The 24,451-nt window shown below is 42.4% G+C and overlaps 1 protein-coding gene and 1 non-coding gene across 2 annotated transcripts; both read right to left on the bottom strand.

Annotated features, from left to right (window-relative positions):
• Positions 1-2,935: 2,935 nt before the first annotated feature.
• On the bottom strand, positions 2,936-3,007 carry TRNAG-UCC (transfer RNA glycine (anticodon UCC)). Its single transcript has one exon. It is a non-coding gene; the product is annotated as a tRNA-Gly (tRNA).
• Positions 3,008-23,132: 20,125 nt separating this feature from the next.
• On the bottom strand, positions 23,133-24,119 carry LOC149452016 (olfactory receptor 8G17-like). The gene has a single exon (XM_089689894.1). It carries the CDS (start codon positions 24,117-24,119, stop codon positions 23,184-23,186), a length of 936 nt encoding a protein of 311 aa, XP_089546020.1. The 3' UTR covers positions 23,133-23,183.
• Between the last annotated feature and the right edge of the window lie 332 nt (positions 24,120-24,451).

Below are 24,451 nucleotides of genomic sequence, written 5' to 3'. Positions count from 1 at the left end.
GTCATATATGAGGAGCTGTATTCGGGGTATATATTGGTGACACGGCTTGTTCTGTGTTGGGGGTCATATATGGGGAGCTGTATTCGGGGTATATATTGGGGACACGGCTTGTTCTGTGTTGGGGTCATATATGAGGAGCTGTATTCGGGGTATATATTGGGACACGGCTTGTTCTGTGTTGGGGGTCATATATGGGGAGCTGTATTCGGGGGTATATATTGGTGACACGGCTTGTTCTGTGTTGGGGGTCATATATGGGAGCTGTATTCGGGGTATATATTGGGGACACGGCTTGTTCTGTGTTGGGGGTCATATATGAGGAGCTGTATTCGGGGTATATATTAGGGACACGGCTGTTCTGTGTTGGGGGTCATATATGATTAGCTGTATTCGGGGTATATATTGGGGACACGGCTTGTTCTGTGTTGGGGGTCATATATGAGGAGCTGTATTCGGGGTATATATTGGTGACACGGCTTGTTCTGTGTTGGGGGTCATATATGAGGAGCTGTATTCGGGGTATATATTGGGGACACGGCTTGTTCTGTGTTGGGGGTCATATATGAGGAGCTGTATTCGGGGTATATATTGGGGACACGGCTTGTTCTGTGTTGGGGGTCATATATGGGGAGCTGTATTCGGGGTATATATTGGTGACACGGCTTGTTCTGTGTTGGGGGGTCATATATGAGGAGCTGTATTCGGGGTATATATTGGGGACACGGCTTGTTCTGTGTTGGGGGTCATATATGAGGAGCTGTATTCGGGGTATATATTGGGGACACGGCTTGTTCTGTGTTGGGGGTCATATATGGGGAGCTGTATTCGGGTATATATTGGGGACACGGCTTGTTCTGTGTTGGGGGTCATATATGAGGAGCTGTATTCGGGGTATATATGGTGACACGGCTTGTTTCTGTGTTGGGGGTCATATATGAGGAGCTGTATTCGGGGTATATATTGGGGACACGGCTTGTTCTGTGTTGGGGGTCATATATGGGGAGCTGTATTCGGGGTATATATTGGGGACACGGCTTGTTCTGTGTTGGGGTTCATATATGGGGAGCTGTATTCGGGGTATATATTGGGGACACGGCTTGTTCTGTGTTGGGGTCATATATGGGGAGCTGTATTCGGGGTATATATTGGTGACACGGCTTGTTCTGTGTTGGGGTCATATATGGGGAGCTGTATTCGGGGTATATATTGGTGACACGGCTTGTTCTGTGTTGGGGGTCATATATGAGGGGCTGTATTTCGGGGTATATATTGGGGACACGGCTTGTTCTGTGTTGGGGGTCATATATGAGGAGCTGTATTCGGGGTATATATTGGTGACACGGCTTGTTCTGTGTTGGGGGTCATATATGAGGAGCTGTATTCGGGGTATATATTGGGGACACGCTTGTTCTGTGTTGGGGGTCATATATGAGGAGCTGTATTCGGGGTATATATTGGTGACACGGCTTGTTCTGTGTTGGGGGTCATTTATGAGGAGCTGTATTCGGGGTATATATTGGGGACACGGCTTGTTCTGTGTTGGGGGTCATATATGAGGAGCTGTATTCGGGGTATATATTGGGGACACGGCTTGCTCTGTGTTGGGGGTCATATATGAGGAGCTGTATTCGGGGTATATATTGGTGACACGGCTTGTTCTGTGTTGGGGGTCATATATGGGGAGCTGTTATTCGGGGTATATATTGGTGACACGGCTTGTTCTGTGTTGGGGGTCATTATGGGGAGCTGTATTCGGGGTATATATTGGTTTTTGGTATACTTTGGTTTTGTCTGTATTCTTAGCTGTGTTCTCTCTTCTATTGGCTGAGATGTGTCGGAACCCCTGGAAACCATTTCTCCATTCTTCTGACTTCTCTCCATTGCCGTGAAATCTGATTGGTTGTTGGAGGTTCTTGCACTTCGTTTGGCTTTGTTCTGCCTCATGTTTGTCCTTCAGGAAGATAGCCGGACCCATCAGTCTACAGAAAATGGAAGCTTCATCTGCATATATGTTGCCTTCCTTGGCTATTCCTTGCCCTCAAATGACACGCCATCAACAATTGTAAATAAAACATTTTAGTTTTTTATTACATGCCTTTTTTAGACCTAGTTTGGTCCTTCCTGGGTCCCTTTGCTTCTCTATGCAATGCAGGCAGATCATGGCTGGTGGAAGGAACCAGCTGGGTGCTTTACAGAGCTTCCTGAAAACATCACAGCACCCGGCCTCAGTACTCCTCTGAGAGCCCTGATGTAACCAATGGGCTAGCTTGTGGGAGGAGTTATGCAAGAAATCATCGCAATCCCCTGAGTGGTGGCCATCAGTCTGGAAGAGTGGGCGTTTCTAGGAAGGCAACATTTGCATACATGCTGACCTAGGTGCTGCCCCTCATGTGATGCTGAGCCTCCACGATTGGTGGGAACTGAAATCCAGTGAATGAAAGGGCGGGGCCAAGGACAGTCAGACTGAGGAGGAAAGTGATAAATGATGCTGGACGTCCTCTAGCCAGGAAAGCAGACGGAGCTCTATCTGACTTGCTGCAGCTTCTAATGCACATTTGTGAGAAGCTCACAGTGTGCAGTGAAATCAGAGTAAGCCATTTACTACAGGAGAGGAGTCGGTACAACTGTGCAAGACTGGAGGGGGGCCGGAGGGGGGATTTATTGTACCGTCATTGGTTATAATGTATGAGAAATCTACGTTTTATTGTATTTGCTTCTCACCTACAAATAAAATATATATATAATTTCCATTTCTAATCCTATTATTACCATTATTATTCGGATTATTATCATTATAAATATTATTTCTGTTATTAATATTATTATCATGATAGTTGTCGATATTGTTGGAATTATTATTATCATTGCTATAAATAATATTAGTATCAGAATTATCACGCCAATACTAAGGAGGCGAAGCAGCCATCTTGGATATTGCGTTGGCTGGGAATCGAACCCAGGTCAGCTGCTTGGAAAGCAGCCATGCTAACCACTACACCACCAACGCGAGGTTGCCTGTTTTTGAAGTGTGGGAGGAAACCGGAGTACCCGGAGGAAACCCACGCAGGCACAGGGAGAACATGCAAACTCCATGCAGATAGGGTCCTGGTCAGGATTTCAACCAAGGACCTCAGTGCTGCAAGGCTAACCAATAAGCCTCTGTGCTGCCCATAGTTTGGCCTCTGATGTATAAGGCCCGCCCCCGCGGAGCGGGGTAAATCAGTGATGTCCAGTAGAGATTAGAGATGATGTCTTCAGCTGTACATTATTGGCTGGACGGGTTCGGGGATGTCGTCCATCTTATTTCCCACATGAGTGTCCTGTCTGTGAACATGAGGAGAACTCTTTGTGTGAGATGTTGGTCTGTGGAGCGGCCATGTGAAGAACGCTTCGTGCTCATGTCTTCTGATGGTGAAGGTCTCCTCTGTGCCCCCAACCTGACCCTTAGACAACCTCATATAGGACGTCGCTGGTAGTCAGAGTTCTCATTGGCCCCAGCAGAAAAGGCCTCAAGCTGGGATGACTCCTCCCACTTCTGAAGCCAAGAAGCGTTCCTGACGTTTCTCTGAGACTTTAACCTCCAAGGCCAGACTTAAGCCAGGGGCCCAGTTCAGTCACAATCCTGGGGCCCCTAATCCCCAAACCTACAGACAAGTTCTAATAAACATCCTAAGGGGAAGCCACCATTTCCCAATGTGGGGGGACGTCTGTTGGCCTTTGGGGTCACCTGTTCAGGGTCAGCAGACATCTCAGATGCTCCGGTAAGAGACGTGGTGCCCAGAGGCTACAGGCTGGAGTTCCAGTCTGCCTTTGTCCCCACATAGACTACTGGTCCTCCATGCTGCTCCTGCAGATCTTTTTGTTCTTCTTTTTTATTAGTCAGAGTTCTCATTGGCCCAGCAGAAAAGGCCTCAAGCTGGGATGACTCCTCCCACTTCTGAAGCCAAGAAGCGTTCCTGTCATTTCTCTGAGACTTCAACCTCCAAGGCCAGACCTAAGCCAGGGGCCCAGTTCAGTCACAAGTCTGGGGCCCCTAATCCCCAAACCTACAGACAAGTTCAATTAAAAGTCCTAAAGGGAAGCCGCTATTTCACAACGTGGGGGGACATCCCAATATAGAGAAAACATTGTATATACAGATATGATGGGGGAGGGGTGACACCCCAATATAGAGAGAACATTGTATATACAGATATGATGGGAGGGGTGACACCCCAATATAGAGAGAACATTGTATATACAGATATGATGGGGGAGGGGTGACACCCCAATATAGAGAGAACATTGTATACACAGATATGACGGGGAGGGGTGACACCCCAATATAGAGAGAACATTGTATATACAGATTTGACGGGGGAGGGGTGACACCCCAATATAGAGAGAACATTGTATATACAGATATGACGGGGGAAGGGTGACACCCCAATATAGAGAGAACATTGTGTATACAGATATGATGGGGGAGGGGTGACACCCCAATATAGAGAGAACATTGTATATACAGATATGATGGGGGAAGGGTGACACCCCAATATAGAGAGAACATTGTATATACAGATATGACGGGGGAGGGGTGACACCCCAATATAGAGAGAACATTGTATATACAGATATGACGGGGGAGGGGGGACACCCCAATATAGAGAGAACATTGTATATACAGATATGACGGGGGAGGGGTGACACCCCAATATAGAGAGAACATTGTATATACAGATATGATGGGGGAGGGGTGACACCCCAATATAGAGAGAACATTGTATATACAGATATGATGGGGGAGGGGTGACACCCCAATATAGAGAGAACATTGTATATACAGATATGATGGGGGAGGGGTGACACCCCAATATAGAGAGAACATTGTATACACAGATATGATGGGGGAGGGGTGACACCCCAATATAGAGAGAACATTGTATACACAGATATGATGGGGGAGGGGTGACACCCCAATATAGAGAGAACATTGTATATACAGATATGATGGGGGAGGGGGGACACCCCAATATAGAGAGAACATTGTATATACAGATATGATGGGGGAGGGGGTGACACTTATTTGTAACATTGTATCATTGTGGTTGAAACATTGTATCTATTTGTTTCCATAAATTGATCCATTTATGGAAACAAATAGATACAATGTTTCAACCGCTGTATGGAAGGACAGTCCCAGAACTGTCATTAATAGTCTATTTCTGACAGTTCCATGACATTCCCTCCATACAGCGGCTTCCGGCAAAAAGTGTATGTGCAGAGCTCCTCTAAGTGTATCTGCAGAATAGAGGAACTCTGCACATACACTTTTTGCCGGCTTGCAATTATTCTTCTTTTCATCCTACTTCTTCTTCTTCTTCTTCTTCTTCTTCTTCTTCTTCTTCTTCTTCTTCTGAGGATGAGGATAAAGAAGAAGAAGAAGAAGTAGGATGAAAATAAGATTAATTCCAAACAGGCAAAAAGTGTATGTGCAGAGCTCCGCTAAGTGTATGTGCAGAGCTCCTCTAAGTGTATCTGCAGAATAGAGGAACTCTGCACATACACTTTTTGCCGGCTTGCAATTATTCTTATTTTCATCCTACTTCTTCTTCTTCATCCTCATCCTCAGAAGAAGAGGATGAGGATGAAGAAGAAGAAGAAGAAGAAGTAGGATGAAAAGAAGAATAATTCCAAGCCGGCAAAAAGTGTATCTGCAGAGCTCCTCTATTTCTGACAGTTCTCTGACTTTCACATGTACAGCGGTTGAAACATCTGTATCCTAAATGGAAACTAATAGATACAATGTTTCAACCGCTAAACATGTGTTCCTTCTGTCAGAGAACTGTCAGAAATAGCGGAGCTCACTGCAGGGACACTTTTGCCGGCTGATCGGGAAATCTTCGATTCGCGCACCCGAAGTAGGCAAAATTTCGGTTTCGACGCGAATCGAATATTTCCTGAAATTCGACTCGAATTCCGGTTCGCCTGGTTCGATTCGCTCATCTCTAGTTACAGCCTTATTCCAAAATGGATTAAATTCATTTTTTTCCTCAACATTCTACAAACAATACCCCATAATGACAACGAGAAAGAAGTTTGTTTTGAAAATTTTGCAATTTATTAAAAATAACGAGAAAGAAGTTTGTTTTGAAATCTTTGCAATTTATTAAAAATAAAAAATAAAATAAAAAACACATGTATATAAGTATTCACAGAGATTTGAATGATAATTTGTCGGATTCCGACTGGGCACGTGTATTCAAATATTCTCATAAATGCTCCCTTAATGTCTCGACGTAGGAAAACGGTTACAAATTGGTGTCGAGGTGGTATCGCACCCCTTCACAAATTTCTCATTTTAATCCTTCTTATCCCAATACCTGTTGGAGGTGTGGGGTTGCGAACGGATCATTTTTACACATTTGGTGGTCCTGTCCGAGCATTCAACCGTTTTGGCAAGAGGTCCATAGGATTGTAGTATCGGTGACGACCGTGCCTCTGGATCTGTCTCCGGCCCAGTTTCTCCTCCATCATTCCTCCCTTCCGGGGGGACACTATCATAGATCTTTGGCCATGCATATGGTCAACGCGGCCAGACTCTGCCTTCCCGTCCTTTGGGGCTCTTCTCGCCCCCCCTCTGTTCGTGATTGGCTTGTCCGTGTGGGTAAAATGGCAGACATGGAGGAACTAATTGCATCGGCCCTTGACACTCCCATTAATTTTCCCACATTTGGGTCTGCTGGATCTACTTCACAACTACTCCTACATACAGGTCTCTTATGGACCATCAGGTCTGACTTGGTCCGGCTTTCCTGCTGATGTTACTTCTTTACAGTAGTTTTTGTGGTAGGCACTGAGACTCTTTTCGACAATGTATCCCTTCCCACGCGACTCTGGCGTTAGCTTAACTCCTATCCCCACACTTGATTAACCCCAGATATTGCTGTCATTACTCACCCCATATGTTCCCCCCCCCCCCCCCCACTATTAATTTTTTTTTTTTCCCTTCCACCCCCATCCCCCCCTTTCTGTTTCTGCTTCTATCATTTTTCTCTCTACCTCCCTTTCTCTCTTTTCTCCTTTCTCTTTTCTTCTCGCCTCTCGCTTTGCTATGCTATCTGGAACACTAGACATGCCATTCTTTCACTCTCCCCACTTCCATCAACGGCTCTTACCGCAACGTATGCCGGTTTTGTAACTCTCCCCATTGCCATAAGTTTTTGACCGAATCCTACGTTCAGGTGCCATGACCACTCTTCCTATCGCTCCAGCCCTGCATGGCGAAGCACGAACGCAGGGGATATTATATGATGCAATTTCACCCCATACTATACTATATTGGCTCCGGTTTGTTGCAAGCATAACCATATTGTAGTTGGGTTTTGTATCATTGCATTATCTGTATTTTCTTGTTTGAGTTACTGCTGTGTCGCTGTAGGTTGTGCCTGCTGTTTCGCTTAGGCACCCTGTACATGTCTTTTGTACCATTATGTTCTTTATTAATAAAGGCTTTCTTTTTGGAAAAAAAAAATAAGTATTCACAGCCTTTGCCACGACACTCAAAATTGATCTCTGGTGCATCCTGTTCCCACTGATCACCCTTGAGATGTTTCCACAACTTGATTGGAGTCCACCTGTGGGACATTCAGTGGATTGGAGTCCACCTGTGGGACATTCAGTGGATTGGACATGATTAGGAAAGGCATAAACCTGTCTATAGAAGGTCCCACAGGTAACAGTGCATGGCAGAGCACAAACCAAGCCATGAAGTCCAAGGAATTGTCCGTAGACCTCCGAGACAGGATTGTATCAAGGCACAGATCTGGGAAAGGGTACAGAAAAATGTCTGCGGCATTGAAGGTCCCAATGAGCACAGTGGTCTCCATGCTCTGTAAATGGAAGAAGTTTGAAACCACCAGGAATCTTCCTAGAGCGGGCCGACCGGCCAAAATGAGTGATCAAGGCAGAAGGGCCTTTGCCAGGGAGGTAACCAAGCAAATGATGGTCACGCTGAAAGAACTCCAGCGTTTCTCTGTGGAGAGAGGAGAACCTTCCAGAAGAAGAACCTTCTCTGCAGCACTCCACCAATCAGGCCTGTATGGTAGAGTGTCCAGATGAAAGCCACTCCTCAGTGAAAGGCAAATGGCAGCCCACCTAGAGTTTGCCAAAAGGCACCAGAGGGACTGTCAGACCCTATAGCACTAGTAACTAGCTAACTGGAGTTTTTTTTAATTTGTACATCATCTGATCAAGTACATACAATTATGAGAATAAATTGCATGATTAATTTATTCTTATACAGGTACACTAGTCTGTAAGGTAAGATACGTTGATATAGTGATACAGTATATAGTTACTGAATATAGCAAGTTTATCAAACATCAGAATCATATACACAGATCTTATTTATAAGCAATAGGAGATTATGTATATACTACATGTACCCGGCCATACACATAGCGTAAATGAAAACATGATTCATCAGACCAGGCAACCTTTTTTCCATTGCTCTGTGGTCCAGTTATGATCATCAAGTGCCCATTGTGGGCCCATTTGGCTGTAGACATGGATCAGCACGGACACCCTGACCAGTCTGTGAGTACGCAACCCCATACACAACAAACTGTGATTCTCAGTGATCTGACACCTCTCTATTGGAACCAGCATTCACTTTTCCAGCAATTTAAGTTACAGTAGCTCTTCTATTGGATTAGACTACACAGGCCAGCCTTCTCTCCGTATCTGCACATACCTTGGCTTCCCTTGACCCTGTCACTGGTTACATAGTTACATAATCTGGCTGAAAAAAGAAAAAAGTCCATCCAGTTCAACCATTAAAAAAAAAAAGTTATAATCCTGCACCCACAGTTGATCCAGAGGAAGGCAAAAAAAACAGCAAAGCATGATCCAATTTGCTCCTGCAGGGGAAAAAAATCCATCCTGATCCCCCGAGAGGCAATCGGATATTCCCTGGATCAACTTTCCCTATAAATGTTATATCCAGTTATATTCTGTGTATCCAAGAAAGAATCCAGGACTTTCCTACAGCAATCCACTGAGCTGGCCACAACCAACTCTTGAGGGAGTCTATTCCACATTCTCACAGCTCTTACTGTGAAGAAACCTTTCCGTGTTTGGAGATTAAATTTATTTTCCTCCAGATGTAAAGAGCGCCCCCTTGTCCTCTGTGATGACCTCAGGGGGAATAACTACACCGAGTTCACTATATGAACCACTGATGTATTATAAATGGAGATCATATCCCCCCTTATGTATTATACATGGAGATCATATCCCCCCTTATGTATTATACATGGAGATCATATCCCCCCTTATGTATTATACATGGAGATCATATCCCCCCCTTATGTATTATACATGGAGATCATATCCCCCCTTATGTATTATACATGGAGATCATATCCCCCCTTATGTATTATACATGGAGATCATATCCCCCCTTATGTATTATACATGGTGATCATTTCCCCCCCTTATGTATTATACATGGAGATCATATCCTCCTTATGTATTATACATGGAGATCATATCCCCCCTTATGTATTATACATGGAGATCATATCCCCCTTTTGTATTATACATGGTGATCATATCCCCCCTTATGTATTATACATGGAGATCATATCCCCCCTTATGTATTATACATGGAGATCATATCCCCCCTTATGTATTATACATGGAGATCATATCCCCCTTATGTATTATACATGGAGATCATATCCCCCTTATGTATTATACATGGAGATCATATCCCCCCTTATGTATTATACATGGAGATCATACCCCCTTATGTATTATACATGGAGATCATATCCCCCCTTATGTATTATACATGGAGATCATATCCCCCTTATGTATTATACATGGAGATCATATCCCCCCTTATGTATTATACATGGAGATCATATCCCCCCTTATGTATTATACATGGAGATCATATCCCCCCCTTATGTATTATACATGGAGATCATATCCCCCTTATGTATTATACATGGAGATCATATCCCTCTTATGTATTATACATGGAGATCATATCCCCCTTATGTATTATACATGGAGATCATATCCCCCCTTATGTATTATACATGGTGATCATAATTCTCCTTATGTATTATACATGGAGATCATATCCCCCCCTTATGTATTATAAATGGAGATCATATCCCCCTTATGTATTATACATGGAGATCATATCCCCCCTTATGTATTATACATGGAGATCACATCCCCCTTATGTATTATACATGGAGATCATATCCCCCCTTATGTATTATACATGGTGATCATTTCCCCCCCTTATGTATTATACATGGAGATCATATCCTCCTTATGTATTATACATGGAGATCATATCCCCCCTTATGTATTATACATGGAGATCATATCCCCCTTTTGTATTATACATGGTGATCATATCCCCCCTTATGTATTATACATGGAGATCATATCCCCCCTTATGTATTATACATGGAGATCATATCCCCCCTTATGTATTATACATGGAGATCATATCCCCCTTATGTATTATACATGGAGATCATATCCCCCTTATGTATTATACATGGAGATCATATCCCCCCTTATGTATTATACATGGAGATCATACCCCCTTATGTATTATACATGGAGATCATATCCCCCCTTATGTATTATACATGGAGATCATATCCCCCTTATGTATTATACATGGAGATCATATCCCCCCTTATGTATTATACATGGAGATCATATCCCCCCTTATGTATTATACATGGAGATCATATCCCCCCCTTATGTATTATACATGGAGATCATATCCCCCTTATGTATTATACATGGAGATCATATCCCTCTTATGTATTATACATGGAGATCATATCCCCCTTATGTATTATACATGGAGATCATATCCCCCCTTATGTATTATACATGGTGATCATAATTCTCCTTATGTATTATACATGGAGATCATATCCCCCCCTTATGTATTATAAATGGAGATCATATCCCCCTTATGTATTATACATGGAGATCATATCCCCCCTTATGTATTATACATGGAGATCACATCCCCCTTATGTATTATACATGGAGATCATATCCCCTCTTATGTATTATACATGGAGATCATATCCCCCCCTTATGTATTATATATGGTGATCATATCCCCCCTAATGTATTATACATGGAGATCATATCCCCCTTATGTATTATACATGGAGATCATATCCCCCTTTTTGTATTATACATGGAGATCATATCCCCCTTATGTATTATACATGGTGATCATATCCCCCCCTTATGTATTATACATGGAGATCATATCCCCCCTTATGTATTATACATGGTGATCATATCCCCCCTTATGTATTATACATGGAGATCATATCCCCCCCTTATGTATTATACATGGAGATCATATCCCCCTTATGTATTATACATGGTGATCATATCCCCCTTATGTATTATACATGGAGATCATATCCCCCCTTATGTATTATACATGGAGATCATACCCCCCCATATGTATTATACATGGAGATCATATCCCCCTTATGTATTATACATGGAGATCATATCCCCCTTATGTATTATACATGGAGATCATATCCCCCCCTTATGTATTATACATGGTGATCATATCCCCCCTTATGTATTATACATGGAGATCATATCCCCCCAATAGAGCAACCTTAAAGTAGTTGTAAACCTCAGACATGAAATATGAACAAAACATATCCCTCTATAGTGTGTCTCAGTCCAGAGTATTAAGTGTCATTTCTGTCCTCTGCTTTACTCCTCTGCTATCAGCATGAATTACTTCTGACAAGTTTTCCTGACACCAAGAGAAAAAGGTGATGGGGAGGGACCTCCAGCACACAGCCTGTGATTGACAGCCTCAGCTCTGTTCCTGTGAGCTGTATGGAAGGGGTTTCCCTTCCCTCTAATCAGCTTTTAGAGCTCTCCTCACTGAGTGTAACTTCATCTCCCCACCCCCTGCTTTTCAGAGTTGAGAGCTCCTGTGTAAATTTCCCACTTTGAATGGCTGTAGGGGAAATACGGCTGTAGATAAACAGGTACAATGGAGCATTTATTTCATATATGTGTATCACCTGAAGTCAGTCACTGCACTGGGTATATGTAAGGGTTTACAACCACGTTATGTCAAATAGTGAAATATCTTGCAGCCTATCTGTGTTTCAAAAAGGACAAACAGCAGCCATTCTCAGCCAGGGTTCTAGGCGTTCCTTGAGCTGTGTCTGATTGTCCTCTCCATTTAATGGTGCCTGCATAGTTCTCGTGCCAATGTAATGAGTCAGCAGCATGCATTCAATGAACGTTTAGCCAATCCTATAAGGGGGCATTCCTCCCACTGCTGACTAATTTAATAGACATTTTTCCATGGATACCTAATGAATATGTATTAGCAGAGGCTCATTAAGACCTGAAAATTATTTCAAGGGCTCCTCGTGGGCAAAAAAGGTTGAAAATGTCAACTTTACCCAGAGATCAGATAGCTGAAATGGCTGCTGGAAAAACAGACCTTATTACAGTAAATTATGAGTGTTACCTCTGCCTCTAAATGGAATAATGGTGGTGCCATCACCATGAAGATGTTTAACCATTAGCCGCCCGGCCAATGGCCGTTTGGCGGCTTCAGATGTGCCTCTTCATTCGGGGTGCACGCCATTTGGCGTGCTCCCGCACATGCGCCGTTTGCGGTAATGCAGAGCGGCGCAGCAGCGGGATCTGTCACGGGCCGTGCACCTCGGACACGGCCGATGACAGATCCGAGTACCGGCTCCCGTTGCTGGTACCATGTGACCTGCTGTGACCAATCACAGCAGGTCACATGACAGTTGTATACAATGGATGGCTTCATTCATGATGCCATCCATTGTATACTAGTGCCTAGCTGTGAATGGTCACAGCTAATCACATGCACATGTCATGTGATTAACTGTGATCAAATCACAGCTAAGCACAAAAAAAAAAAAAAAAGAAAAGCTGAATGAATCGATTTCATTCAGGTAAATGCTTGCTTATAGCAAAGTAATTCTTTGCTATAAGCAAATTGTGTAAAAAAAAAAAAAAAAAAAAATACTGATCACTTCCCCAAAGTAGTACAGTGTTACTATGGTAACATTGTACTACTTTGGTCATAGTAAAATATGAAAAAAAATTCTTAAAAAAAATGTAATAAAAAATTAAATATAATAAAAAAATTTAAAAAAATTAAAAAAAAATATATATATTTTTTTTTTTCATACTGTCACCAGTCAGTGTCCCTGTTAACCGCCATGCCAGTTATATGATGACGCTGTACTGCACTGGTGACAGTATGTAACAAAAAAAATAGTGAAAATAATTTTTTTAATTTTTTCATTTTCCGAAAAATTATGACATAAAAATACAACTTCAAAAAACTCGCCATGCCTCTTATGAAGTACGTCGGACTGTCTACTCTGCAAAAAGGGGTCATTTGTGGGATATCTGTACCGTCCTGACATTTGGGGGATATCTGTACTGTCCTGACATTCTTGGACCTCAAGAAATTAGATTGGCTGTCAGTACTTCAGGATTGATCAATATTCAGATCTATACCATAGTTTGTGAACTCTATAACTTTCCTACAATCTAAAAAATACATCCTAATTTGGGTTATTTTCACCAAAGACATGTAGCAGAATACATCTCGGCCTAAATTTATGAAGAACAATTATTTATTTGTAAACTTTTATAACAGAAACAAAGAAAAATGTGTTTTTTTTTCAAAATTTTTGGTCTTTTTTTGTTAATTTAGCAAAAAATAAAAACCCCAGCGGTGATTAAATACCACCAAAAGAAAGCTCTAGTTGTGTGAAGAAAATGATAAAATTTTAGTTTGGGTACAGTGTTGTATGACCGCGCAATTGTCATTCAAAGTGTGAGAGCGCTGAAACCTGAAAATTGGCCTGGGCAGGAAGGTGTAAAATTGCACGGTATTGAAATGGTTAAAATGAAACAAACCATTTCAGCATGTATATACAGTATCTCCCAGAAGTGAGTCCACCCCTCACATTTCTGTAAATATTTGTTTCTCTCTTTTCATGTGACAACACTGAAGAAATGACACTTTGCTACAATGTGACGTAGTCAGTGTACAGCTTGTATAACATGTAAATTTGCTGTCCCCTAAAAATAACTCAACACACCGCCATTAATGTCTAAACCGCTGGCAACAAAAGTGAGTCCACCCCTAAGTGACAAGGTCCAAATTGGGCCCAACGTGTCAATATTTTCTGTGGATGCTAAAATTTTCCAGTACTGTCTTAACCCTCTTGGGCATGGAGTTCACCAGAGCTTGGTGGATGTTAGAGACCTTGCGCTCCTCCACCTTCTGTTTGCTCAATGGGGTTTAGGTCTGGAGACATGCTTGGCCAATCCATCACCTTTACCCTCAGCTTCTTCAGCTAGGCAGTGGTCGTCTTGGAGGTGTGTTTGGGGTCCTTCTCATGTTGGAATACTGCCCTGCTGCCCAGTCTCCGAAGGGAGGGGATCATGCTCTGCTTCAGTATGTCACAGTACATGTTGGCATTCATGGTTCCCTCAATGAACTGTAGCCCCCCAGTGCTGGCAGCACGCATGCAGCCCCAGACCATGACACTCCCACCACCATGGGGCCCCAGACCATGACACTCCCACCACCATGCTTGACTGTAGGCAAGACACACTTGTCTTTGTACTCCTCACCTGGTTGCCGCCACACACGCTTGACACCATCTTAACCAAATCAGTTGATCTTGGTGTCATCAGACCACAGGACATGGTTCCAGTAATCCATGTCCTTAGTCTGCTTGTCTTCAGCAAACTGTTTGCGGGCTTTCTTGGTCATCATCTTTAGAAGAGACTTCCTTCTGGGATGACAGCCATGCAGACCAATGTGATGCAGTGTGCGGCGTATGGTCTGAGTGTGAGATGGGGAAAAATGTGAGGGGTGGACTCAATTCTGTGAGATGCTCTCTCTCTCTTTCTCTCTCTCTCTCTCTCTCTCTCTCTCTCTCTCTATATATATATATATATATATATATATATATATACTTTGTGGTTGATTTACTAAAATGAGATTGCTAAATTCTGGGGCAGAACTGCATCGCAACCTATCAGCTTCTAACTTCAACTTGTTCAATTAAACTTTGACAAAAATCTTGGAAGCTGATTGGTTACTATGCAGAGCTGCACCTGATTTTTTTAGTAAATCAACCCCTATGTATATTTTGTCCTGTCAAAGAAACAAAATCTGAGGGGGACAACATACTGTATGTACAGATCTTTTACAGTAAAGGCTATTCTGATATTGTATTGTTTTAGCTTCTCCCTTTATTTTGCTCCAGATACCTCCAGCAGAGATGAATGCTGATAGAAGAGGGGTGGGGAGGTTTCCTCGGGACGGATCAATTCAAAGGGTCCGATGTGGAGACATTTTGCTGAAAAAAATTAAAGCAATCTACCAGAATATCGGTGTGACATTTTGAGTCACAATACAGTATTATCAGCTCCACACACATATATTTATAATGCAGAAATTCCCCCTGACATCTCCGGAGCACACGGGGGTGTATGCCGGCTCCAAATTCATCTGAGATTAATCCTAGGAGTAAAAATGAATCTCTACAGAAAGCAAAGCATTGCCTGAATTATCCTATCCCTCAGCGACACACAAGCCAGGTCAATGTTTAAATAAATAAGTGATTTTTTTTACTACCAGAATTTAATGATACATAAATGTTTTTCCAGAGTTAGAAAGGAAAAGTTGAGACGCTGAATTGAGCTTGAAAGTAAACTGAATGTCAAAAAAGTTTTTAAAAAAGTGCAATAAAAAATAAATAAATATATTATAATAAATAAATAGATTAAATATAATAAATAATATATTTGTCTGGCTTTAGATCAGAGTCAATGATTATTGGAATTTCCAAGGAATTTCCAAGTTCTTATATACATGCATTCTGGAAAATCGATTTTCTCTTCGGGTGCTAAGAAGGCACCCAATGAGAATGGTTTTCCTATGAAATTTCTGTGAGATGGAAATATCAACCTTTCTAAAGAGTCATTTTTTGACATTGTTGATCCACATTTTATAAAGTTTACTGTACATACAGTATACAGCCAAGTATATACATCCTTACAAGACCTCCTACTCTCTAGCTCCCTTGTCTCTTCCCCCCATGCTCTTCTCCAGGACTTCTCCAGAGCTTCCCCTATCCTCTGGAACTCCCTACCCCAATCAATCAGACTATCGCCTACTCTGCTCACTTTTAGGCGCACTCTGAAAACCTATCTCTTCAGGGAAGCCTACCCCACCCTCAGCTAATACTGGAATCCTCTACTCCTCCAACCACTCCATCCCCCAAAGTTATTACCTTTTGTACCACTATCCCCTCCCTCCTAGATTGTAAGCTCCAAGGAGCAGGGCCCTCCTATCCGTCTTGTATTGAACTGTATTGTTACTGTACTGTCTCCCACCATAATGTACAGCTCTGAGCAAACTGTTGGCGCTATATAAATCCTGTATAATAATAATAATAAAGATTGCGTTTGAGGAAGTGGAGTAATATCCATGCTGATATGTCAGTTAGTAAGTTAGTAATGTGAGAGGAGACTGCCAGGATGTGCTGTATATACTGAGCTGTGTTCTATGTGCTCTAATACCTGCCTTGGCAGAGTGCTGGAAGAGGGGACCATTGGCTGAGATCGGGGAGGTATCGCTGGCTCCAAGACCAGAGAGGAAATGTTGGCCAAGATTATGGCCCTGTACCAAGAGGATGCACACCCCACTTCACCTGATGTGCACTCTGCTACGCTTGAAGTGAACATTGCTCTGCCAGAAGCAAACTCCGCTTCACGGGAGGAGTTGGAGGAACAGAGCAGCTCGTCAGCCCCTGAAATGCCAGGTCTGCTTAGCACCGAACGGAGACCCCTATACCATTCGGATTTACAACAAGAGGTGGAATGGCGTTTGGCTCTGTTTGGCAGCGCTCCCACCCCTGAACAGATCTCCTAGACCCTGGACGATGCTACCCAACTGCGGTTTAGTCACTCCTGGTCATCAACCGAGGGCTCGGTCTGGGAGGGGATTACCTCCTGCCTTCTCTAGACTGCAACCGGACCAAAGAAAATTCCCTACGCTGCTTTTAAAACTTTCTCAGAGGCGGGTGGACTTTGAACGGTTGTGCACCATCCATGATGTGGCAGCCCAAGACCGGGTCCCCATTTTGAGCAGCAAGCTAACTGGTTGGGCTGCAGACGCGTTCAGGACTGTACCCGACAGCTACTGCTTGGATTACGATTATTTTAAGGAACACTTGCTGGCCCGCTACGCTCTCACCCCAGAGGCGTATCACTTAAAGTTCCAGGCACTGAAGAAGAAACCCCAGGATACCTTCACTGAATGGGGACATTAGTTACAACACGTTGTCCGCAGCTGGGTCCGAGGGTGTCAGATCACCAAGCTGGAGGAACTGTTGCAACTGCTGTTACTGGAGCAGTTTTACAATGGACTTCTGGGGGATGTTAGACATTGGGTGCGGGACAGACACCCCTTAACCATAGCCGACGCTTGTCACTGGGCAGATGAGTACCTGGACAACAGGAGGCTAACCAGGCCTGCCATTCCTCCTGCACCTCATCCACAGCCAGTGGTGCCTGCTCCGTTCACCCAAGAATGCCTCAGACCACCCACACTTTCCAACCCAAAGAGGTCTGGCCCACGCTGTTATGGCTGCAACCAAACAGGGTACATCCGCATTCATTGCCCCTGGAATCCACCAAGGCCCAGACCAGCCAACCCCCTCAGGGCACTTCCAACTGACCCACCACTCCCTATGGCCGAGCCTCTGCCTACTCCCTACAGGACCACCCCAGTGACACCGCCTCTTCATGGAGGAATTTTACAACCGAGGATGAGGACATCAGGGTCTTTCACAAGGCCAACCCTCTCCAGGCTAAGTGGGATAGATGTGTGTGCAGTGGAGATGCCCTCACAACTTACATCAATCTGGTTTTTGTAGTGATTGGCAATATCGGGAGCAGTGAGTGAGTTGCTGGGTGGAGGTGGTGGTGGAGAAAGTAGAGAGTTAAAAAAAGGGAAGAGACAATGAGGTCTGGATGACAAGGTAGTCATAAGAGTGCCAAAGTAGGCTTGTTTGGCAGAGAGGAATTGTATTTTATGAAGGCAGATTTATTTTTATTTTTTGTTGAGGGAGTTTTAGTATAAGGTATGCTAAGTGGAATGGATGTCTGTGCAGTGGAGATGCCCCCATGACTCACTTGAAGTGATTGGCAATATCGTGAGCAGTGAGTGAGTTGCTGGGTGGAGGTGGTGGAGCTGGTGGTGGAGAAAGTAGAGAGTTAAAAAAAGGGAAGCATGGAGGGAGGAATTGTATTTTAAGAAGGCAGATTTATTTTTACCATCAACATTTTTTTTTAAAATATACTTTATTTTCATATAAGTCTACAAAACAAGATACTTTACCGGGGTACATTCCACCCTGTACTGCGATGCAATGCATAAATACACCACATAATAAATACACTCACCCAGCGGTATGATGCCTAACGTGATGTGCGGAGCAACATTTCCCAAACCATCACGTCATGCATGACGCTGCTTATCCCCAAACTGTTTTGTGGCCCCTTAAGGTTACACTGGAGTACCTAGCAGTGTGATATCAGAGTTGCAGTGCCTGGGTTAGACCCCTGTCCCACACAACCTACATGGCACCGCAGCATAAACCATAGCATGCAAAGCAAAATGTTTCAAACCTTATCAATAAACACCATCAACATGCTAATGTCAACTTTAAATAAAACCTTTCCATTGTCACTAAATACATTGCTTTAGACCTATTGATGCCATCACTGAGACTCTGTACTTCAATGCAGGAAGATCATGGCTGGTGGGAGGGGTTGGCAGGGTGCTGTATATGGCTTTCTGAAAACACCACAGCACCCTGCCTCAGTAACACTCTCAAGGGTTAACAGCTCTGATGCAATAAGTATGCTCACTCCTGGGAAGACTTTGCAAATATCATAATGCCTTAATGGGTGGGAGGAGTGTCTATGCATACTATGTTTGCATGCAGATTGTAGCAATCATGCCCACAGAGATAGCGTAACGCGTAGGGGAGGGGCGGTGACGTCATCACGCATCCACAGAGGAACGGCGAGTATACACACTGAAGGCAGACACACCTATAAGGCTGACCATATTACGATCTGGATACATTTTATGTAAAGCGCTACTTTATCTTTCACAATGTGAGTGGGAAATCAAAGCACATTAAACAACTGAAATCCCGGATAAGACACTATGTTTCTTTTCCCTTCTTTTTATGTTCCATATATGGAGGATTAAGCCAAGCAGCCAGCGGAGAAAGTTCTACTGAGAAGGCTGTGCTGAGGAGAGAGAGGTTCACGCAGTGGACACAGATTCATTGTACAATCCAGTCTGAATAATACCATCTCAATTCACATAGAGGAGAACTATCATTCCCACTTTATTTTTTCGTTTTTATTTTTTCGTTTTTTCACATTTATAGAATATTTAATTTCTTTTATATTTATACAAATTATATATTTAAGTATTACTGTTTGATGAAATTATTTGTTAATTGGTGGCATACACAGGTATTCACAATATTACATGAGGTAGAATATATTGGAGCGCGGTACAATATTGGATTATATGGTTAACATTTATACACCTAGAGAGGGTGTACTAAGTACCTTGCGATCTAATATTTTAAAAATACTTTTTTAAGCACGTAATTAATTAATTTTAATTAATTTTTTTATGCACGTAATCAATTGTTATTAGAGTTTGCATATAGTAAGAAAACTCCTAGTGGCTCACAAGTAACTACCCAACTCTATAGGAAAGCAGAAAATTACATCTCTTGAACCCTTCAAACATGTATTTCATATTTCATATCTAACCGTTCCTCAGATGCGTTTGCATAGTAATCTACCCGCGGGTGGAATGTCACTTGAGCATAGGGAAAGTTATGAGCAAAATATGAACTGTGAGAGATTTTGGCTCTAGTTTAGGTATCCGCCCAGACGGTCCCTTCCTAAACGAGGCATTGGTCCTTGGCTTCAGAGACACCCCCTACTGGGGGACCTCAAAATAGGCTGTCAGGCCTAAGAGTGGAAGTTGAAGAATTCTCCCTTTTTACATCAGAACCACCTTGGAAGACTGTGCCCTTTTGCTCTGAAACTTGATCTGCTAACACAGGACTTTGGCAAGTACTTTAACCCTCTAACTCCTCTCTGTTATCTCTTTGCTGTGCTGTTGTTCTCTATATATTTATATATATATATTGGTTACATCTTTTTTCTGTAAATATTTTTATTGCACCCTTTTGACCTTTTAGTAACAAATCTTTCCTTCTGAAAGTGTTGAACTGTTTCTATAGCTCTTTATTGCAATTTACGAATTCCTGTCTCTAAAAGAGCGCTACCGTGTTTGTTTAACCCTCTGTATAACCTGTCTGTGGTGACCGTGCTATACAGACAATTATCTCAACCATTATAGTGTTATTGCTGAGATTGCCGAGTTTCCTTTATCTCTGTACAAAAAGGAGGTGGTGGCAGTGTGAAGGGTTAATTGCGTAATTAACCTGACCCAGTAACAAGCACATTCAGACTGCTGGTACATCCATTGGTGGTCCATGAACTGGAAAATCGTTGTGCAGGGTACAGCTGGGTGTGGCATTGTTAAGCACGTGACATCGCGGTTTCAGATTGGCTAGTCCTTCGGTCACAAGTTTGGTGAGAAGGTCAGGGGTCTGACGCCGCAATCGTCACACAGATGACCCTAGGCAATGTCCACATGTAATGTTGAGCCTTCATGATAAAAGGATTGAAATACAAAAGAGTGAAAGGGGTGGACCGAGGAACCGAGGAACATCAGGCTAGGGAAGAAAGGGTTAGATGATGCTAAAAGGAAGGGAGATGGTCTGAAGAGGTTCTGGAGGCAAATATGGGAGAAGGTGATGAGGGGGGCCAGAGAACTGAAGGTCTTGGGAGAAGCAGGGAGGATGCTTTCTGCTCCTCCCATTACATATTAAAGGATTTACTAAAGCTGAAGCACACAGAATCTGGTTTACAGGCATTTGATGTTTTTTGTATCTGCCTCTAAATGCCTCTCCATGATAGTCTATGGTGGAGATATTTTGAAACTGGAGCACACAGAATCTGGCGCAGCTGTGCATAGTACCCAATCAGCTTCCAGGTTTTATTGCCGAAACTTCATTGAACAAGCTGAAGTTAGAAGCTGATTGGCTCCCATGCACAGCTGCACCAGATTCTGTGTGATATAGTTTTAAAAAATCTCCACCATAGACTATCATGGAGAGGCATTTAGAGGCAGATACAAAAAACATCAAACGCCTGTAAAACAAGTGCTTTTGAGCTCAACTTTGCAAGTGGCAGTACGCTTTTTGCAGGCATATAGGGATTTAGTTAGATACAGAGCATCCAGAAAGTATTCCCGGAACTTAACTTTTGCCACGTTTTGTTATGTTACAGTCTTATTCCAAAATGGATTAAATTCATTTTTTTCCTCAACATTCTACAAACAAGACCCCATAATGACAACGAGAAAGAAGTTTGTTTCGAAATCTTTGCAATTTATTAAAAATAAATAACAAAAAAAACACAGGTATATAAGTATTCCCAGCCTTTGCCACGACACTCAAAATTGATCTCTGGTGCATCCTGTTCCCACTGATCATCCTTGAGATGTTTCCACAACTTGATTGGAGTCCACCTGTGGGACATTCAGTGGATTGGAGTCCACCTGTGGGACATTCAGTGGATTGGACATGATTAGGAATGGTATAAACCTGTCTATAGAAGGTCCCACAGGTAACAGTGCATGTCAGAGCACAAACCAAGCCATGAAGTCCAAGGAATTGTCTGTAGAACTCCGAGACAGGATTGTGTCAAGGCACAGATCTGGGGAAGGGTACAGAAACATTTCTGCAGCATTGAAGGTCCCAGTGAGCACATATCAGTCTGGTTGCCCTTCTCTGTACTTTCTCCAGTTCCCTAATGTTCTTTTTTGTGAATTGGTGCCCAAAACTGAACTGCATATTCCAGATGAGGTCTTACTAATGATTTGAACCGGGGGGGGGGGGGATGATATCTCTTTCTCTCTGGAGTCTATTCCTCTCCTAATTCAAGACAGGATTTTGCTCCCTTTAGAAAACCGCAGCTTGGCATTGCTGTCATTATTAAGCGTGTGATCTACCAGAACCCCCAGATCCTTCTCCACTGTTGACCCCCCCAGATCCTTCTCCACCATTGACCCCCCCCCAGATCCTTCTCCGCCATTGACCCCTCCAGCTGTACTCCTCCTAGTATGTATGATGCATATTCTTAGCCCCCAATTGCAGAACCTTACATTTATCAGCATGAAACCTCATTTGCTACATGTTCTATAGAATGCATGAAGGTAAAAAAAACCTTGAGTCTTTACAATCACTTAAAATATCTGCCTGTCAGGGAATTTTTAAATTATGGACTTTACATCCTCTTTAATGCCAATGGGGACAGCTACAGCATCACAGTGTGTATAGATATATTTTTTTTTGTATTCCAACACTTTTACTTTAATACGTATTTACTGAAGAAAAGTACTGGTGTTCTTTTTTAGAACCTAGGAAAAAAGTATTTAGTGTGACGTCATCATGCAGATGACCAAAATTTGCTTTTACAACTTATTTTATAGAACAATGGTACGTAAATTCATTATGTGAGTGCACATTCTAAGCTTTTATTTACTAATCTATGAGGCTATGCTTCCCTCTCAGTTTTTGCTGTCTGTGACTCTTGCATCCATATAGGGAGAAGTGACGTTTGTCTTGGTTGCTTGGGGCTGCTCCCACAAGCACTTATAACCACTGTTTTTTGGGGTCATATAAGTCTGGTAGGCAGCATACATTGGTTTTCCTGTCACACGTGGAAATATTTAGGACCAGGAAACCGTGTTTCTTTGCACTGAATAATTAGGATGAACAGCCCTTGTTCATCACTTTTTTGGTTTGTTGTATGTTAGAATTTGATATCAACAAATGATTATGATGGCTGATCTGATTAATGGTAACCTGAGCACAGGAAAAAAAATACGTTTACAAAAGGATTAATTTAGGTAAATTTTATATCGCATTGGGGATGATCTTCCTTAAAACATCTCGGAATGCTGTTCTGAAATCCTGGTTCCTCAAACTATAAATCAGAGGATTGAGGAGAGGAAGTATCACGGTGTAAAACATGGACACCACTTTGTTACCAGCAAACTGATGACCTCCATTTGGTTGAAAATAATTAAAGCAAACGGAAACATAATATATAATCACCACTGTGAGATGAGGGGTACATGTAGAGAAAACTTTACTCCTATTGCCCTTCACTTTCATCTTTAGAACAGTTTTGAATATATAGACGTAGGGGAAGAAGGTCATTATTAGATTCCCCATTGCAAGGAAGCCACCCAAGAAAAAAATGAGCAGAATGTTGATGAAGATGTCGCTGCAGGAGATCTGAAACAACTGTGGAAGGTCACAGAAGAAACTTTCTATAATATCTGATTCACAAAAGGTTAATTTAAAAGCATAAAATGTGTGAACTGAAGAATAGATAAAACTGAGAAACCACCCACTGCATATCAAATATAGACACATTTTCCAGCTCATGATCTCTATGTAATGCAATGGCTTACAAATAGCGATGTATCGATCATAGGACATGATGGACAACAGAAAAGTCTCATAAAAAGAAAAAAATATAAAGAAGAAGAGTTGAGTCATACAAGCTGTTGTTGTAATCTTTCTTCTCTTGGTATGAAGATCAAATAGCATTCGTGGGACGATGACTGAAGAACTACACAGGTCCAAACTGGCCAGGTTCCCAAGGAAGAAATACATAGGAACATGGAGGTGAGAATCGGTGGCTACAAGGACAATGATCAGCAAATTCCAGATTACTGTCAGAAGGTAGATGAGAAGGAAGAAGAGGAACAGAGGGAGATGAAGAGTTGGAAGATCGGACAGTCCAGAAAGAAATAATTCCTTCAAAATTGTCTGATTCTGCATTGCAACAATAGAACGCACTTTTAATACTTGTAAATAAAAAATTTAGAAAAAATACTCAGTATTATTGTTCAATACAATATATGCTAGTATTAAAAAATATATACAATTCATGTTTTCCTTCCTTCATCAAATACAATGATTTATTACAAATCACTGCATCAAATGTAGAAATTCTAGAAGAATTTTGCAAACGTAGATGTAAAATTAAAAGGTTTTGCAGAAAACATGAGCCAGTCTCAACCATGTCAAGTGAAAGAATTCTTCACCCCAAATATCAGATGTTGTTGGAAATATTACTGTCCAATGAAGGCGGATCAGAGTGTTTGCCATTG

Source organism: Staurois parvus, unplaced genomic scaffold, assembly GCF_062004578.1.
Source record: "Staurois parvus isolate SC_StPar_1 unplaced genomic scaffold, SC_StPar_1.0 ptg000503l, whole genome shotgun sequence".
NCBI classification, from domain to species: domain Eukaryota; kingdom Metazoa; phylum Chordata; class Amphibia; order Anura; family Ranidae; genus Staurois; species Staurois parvus.
This window is presented reverse-complemented; position numbering and strand designations above follow the sequence as displayed.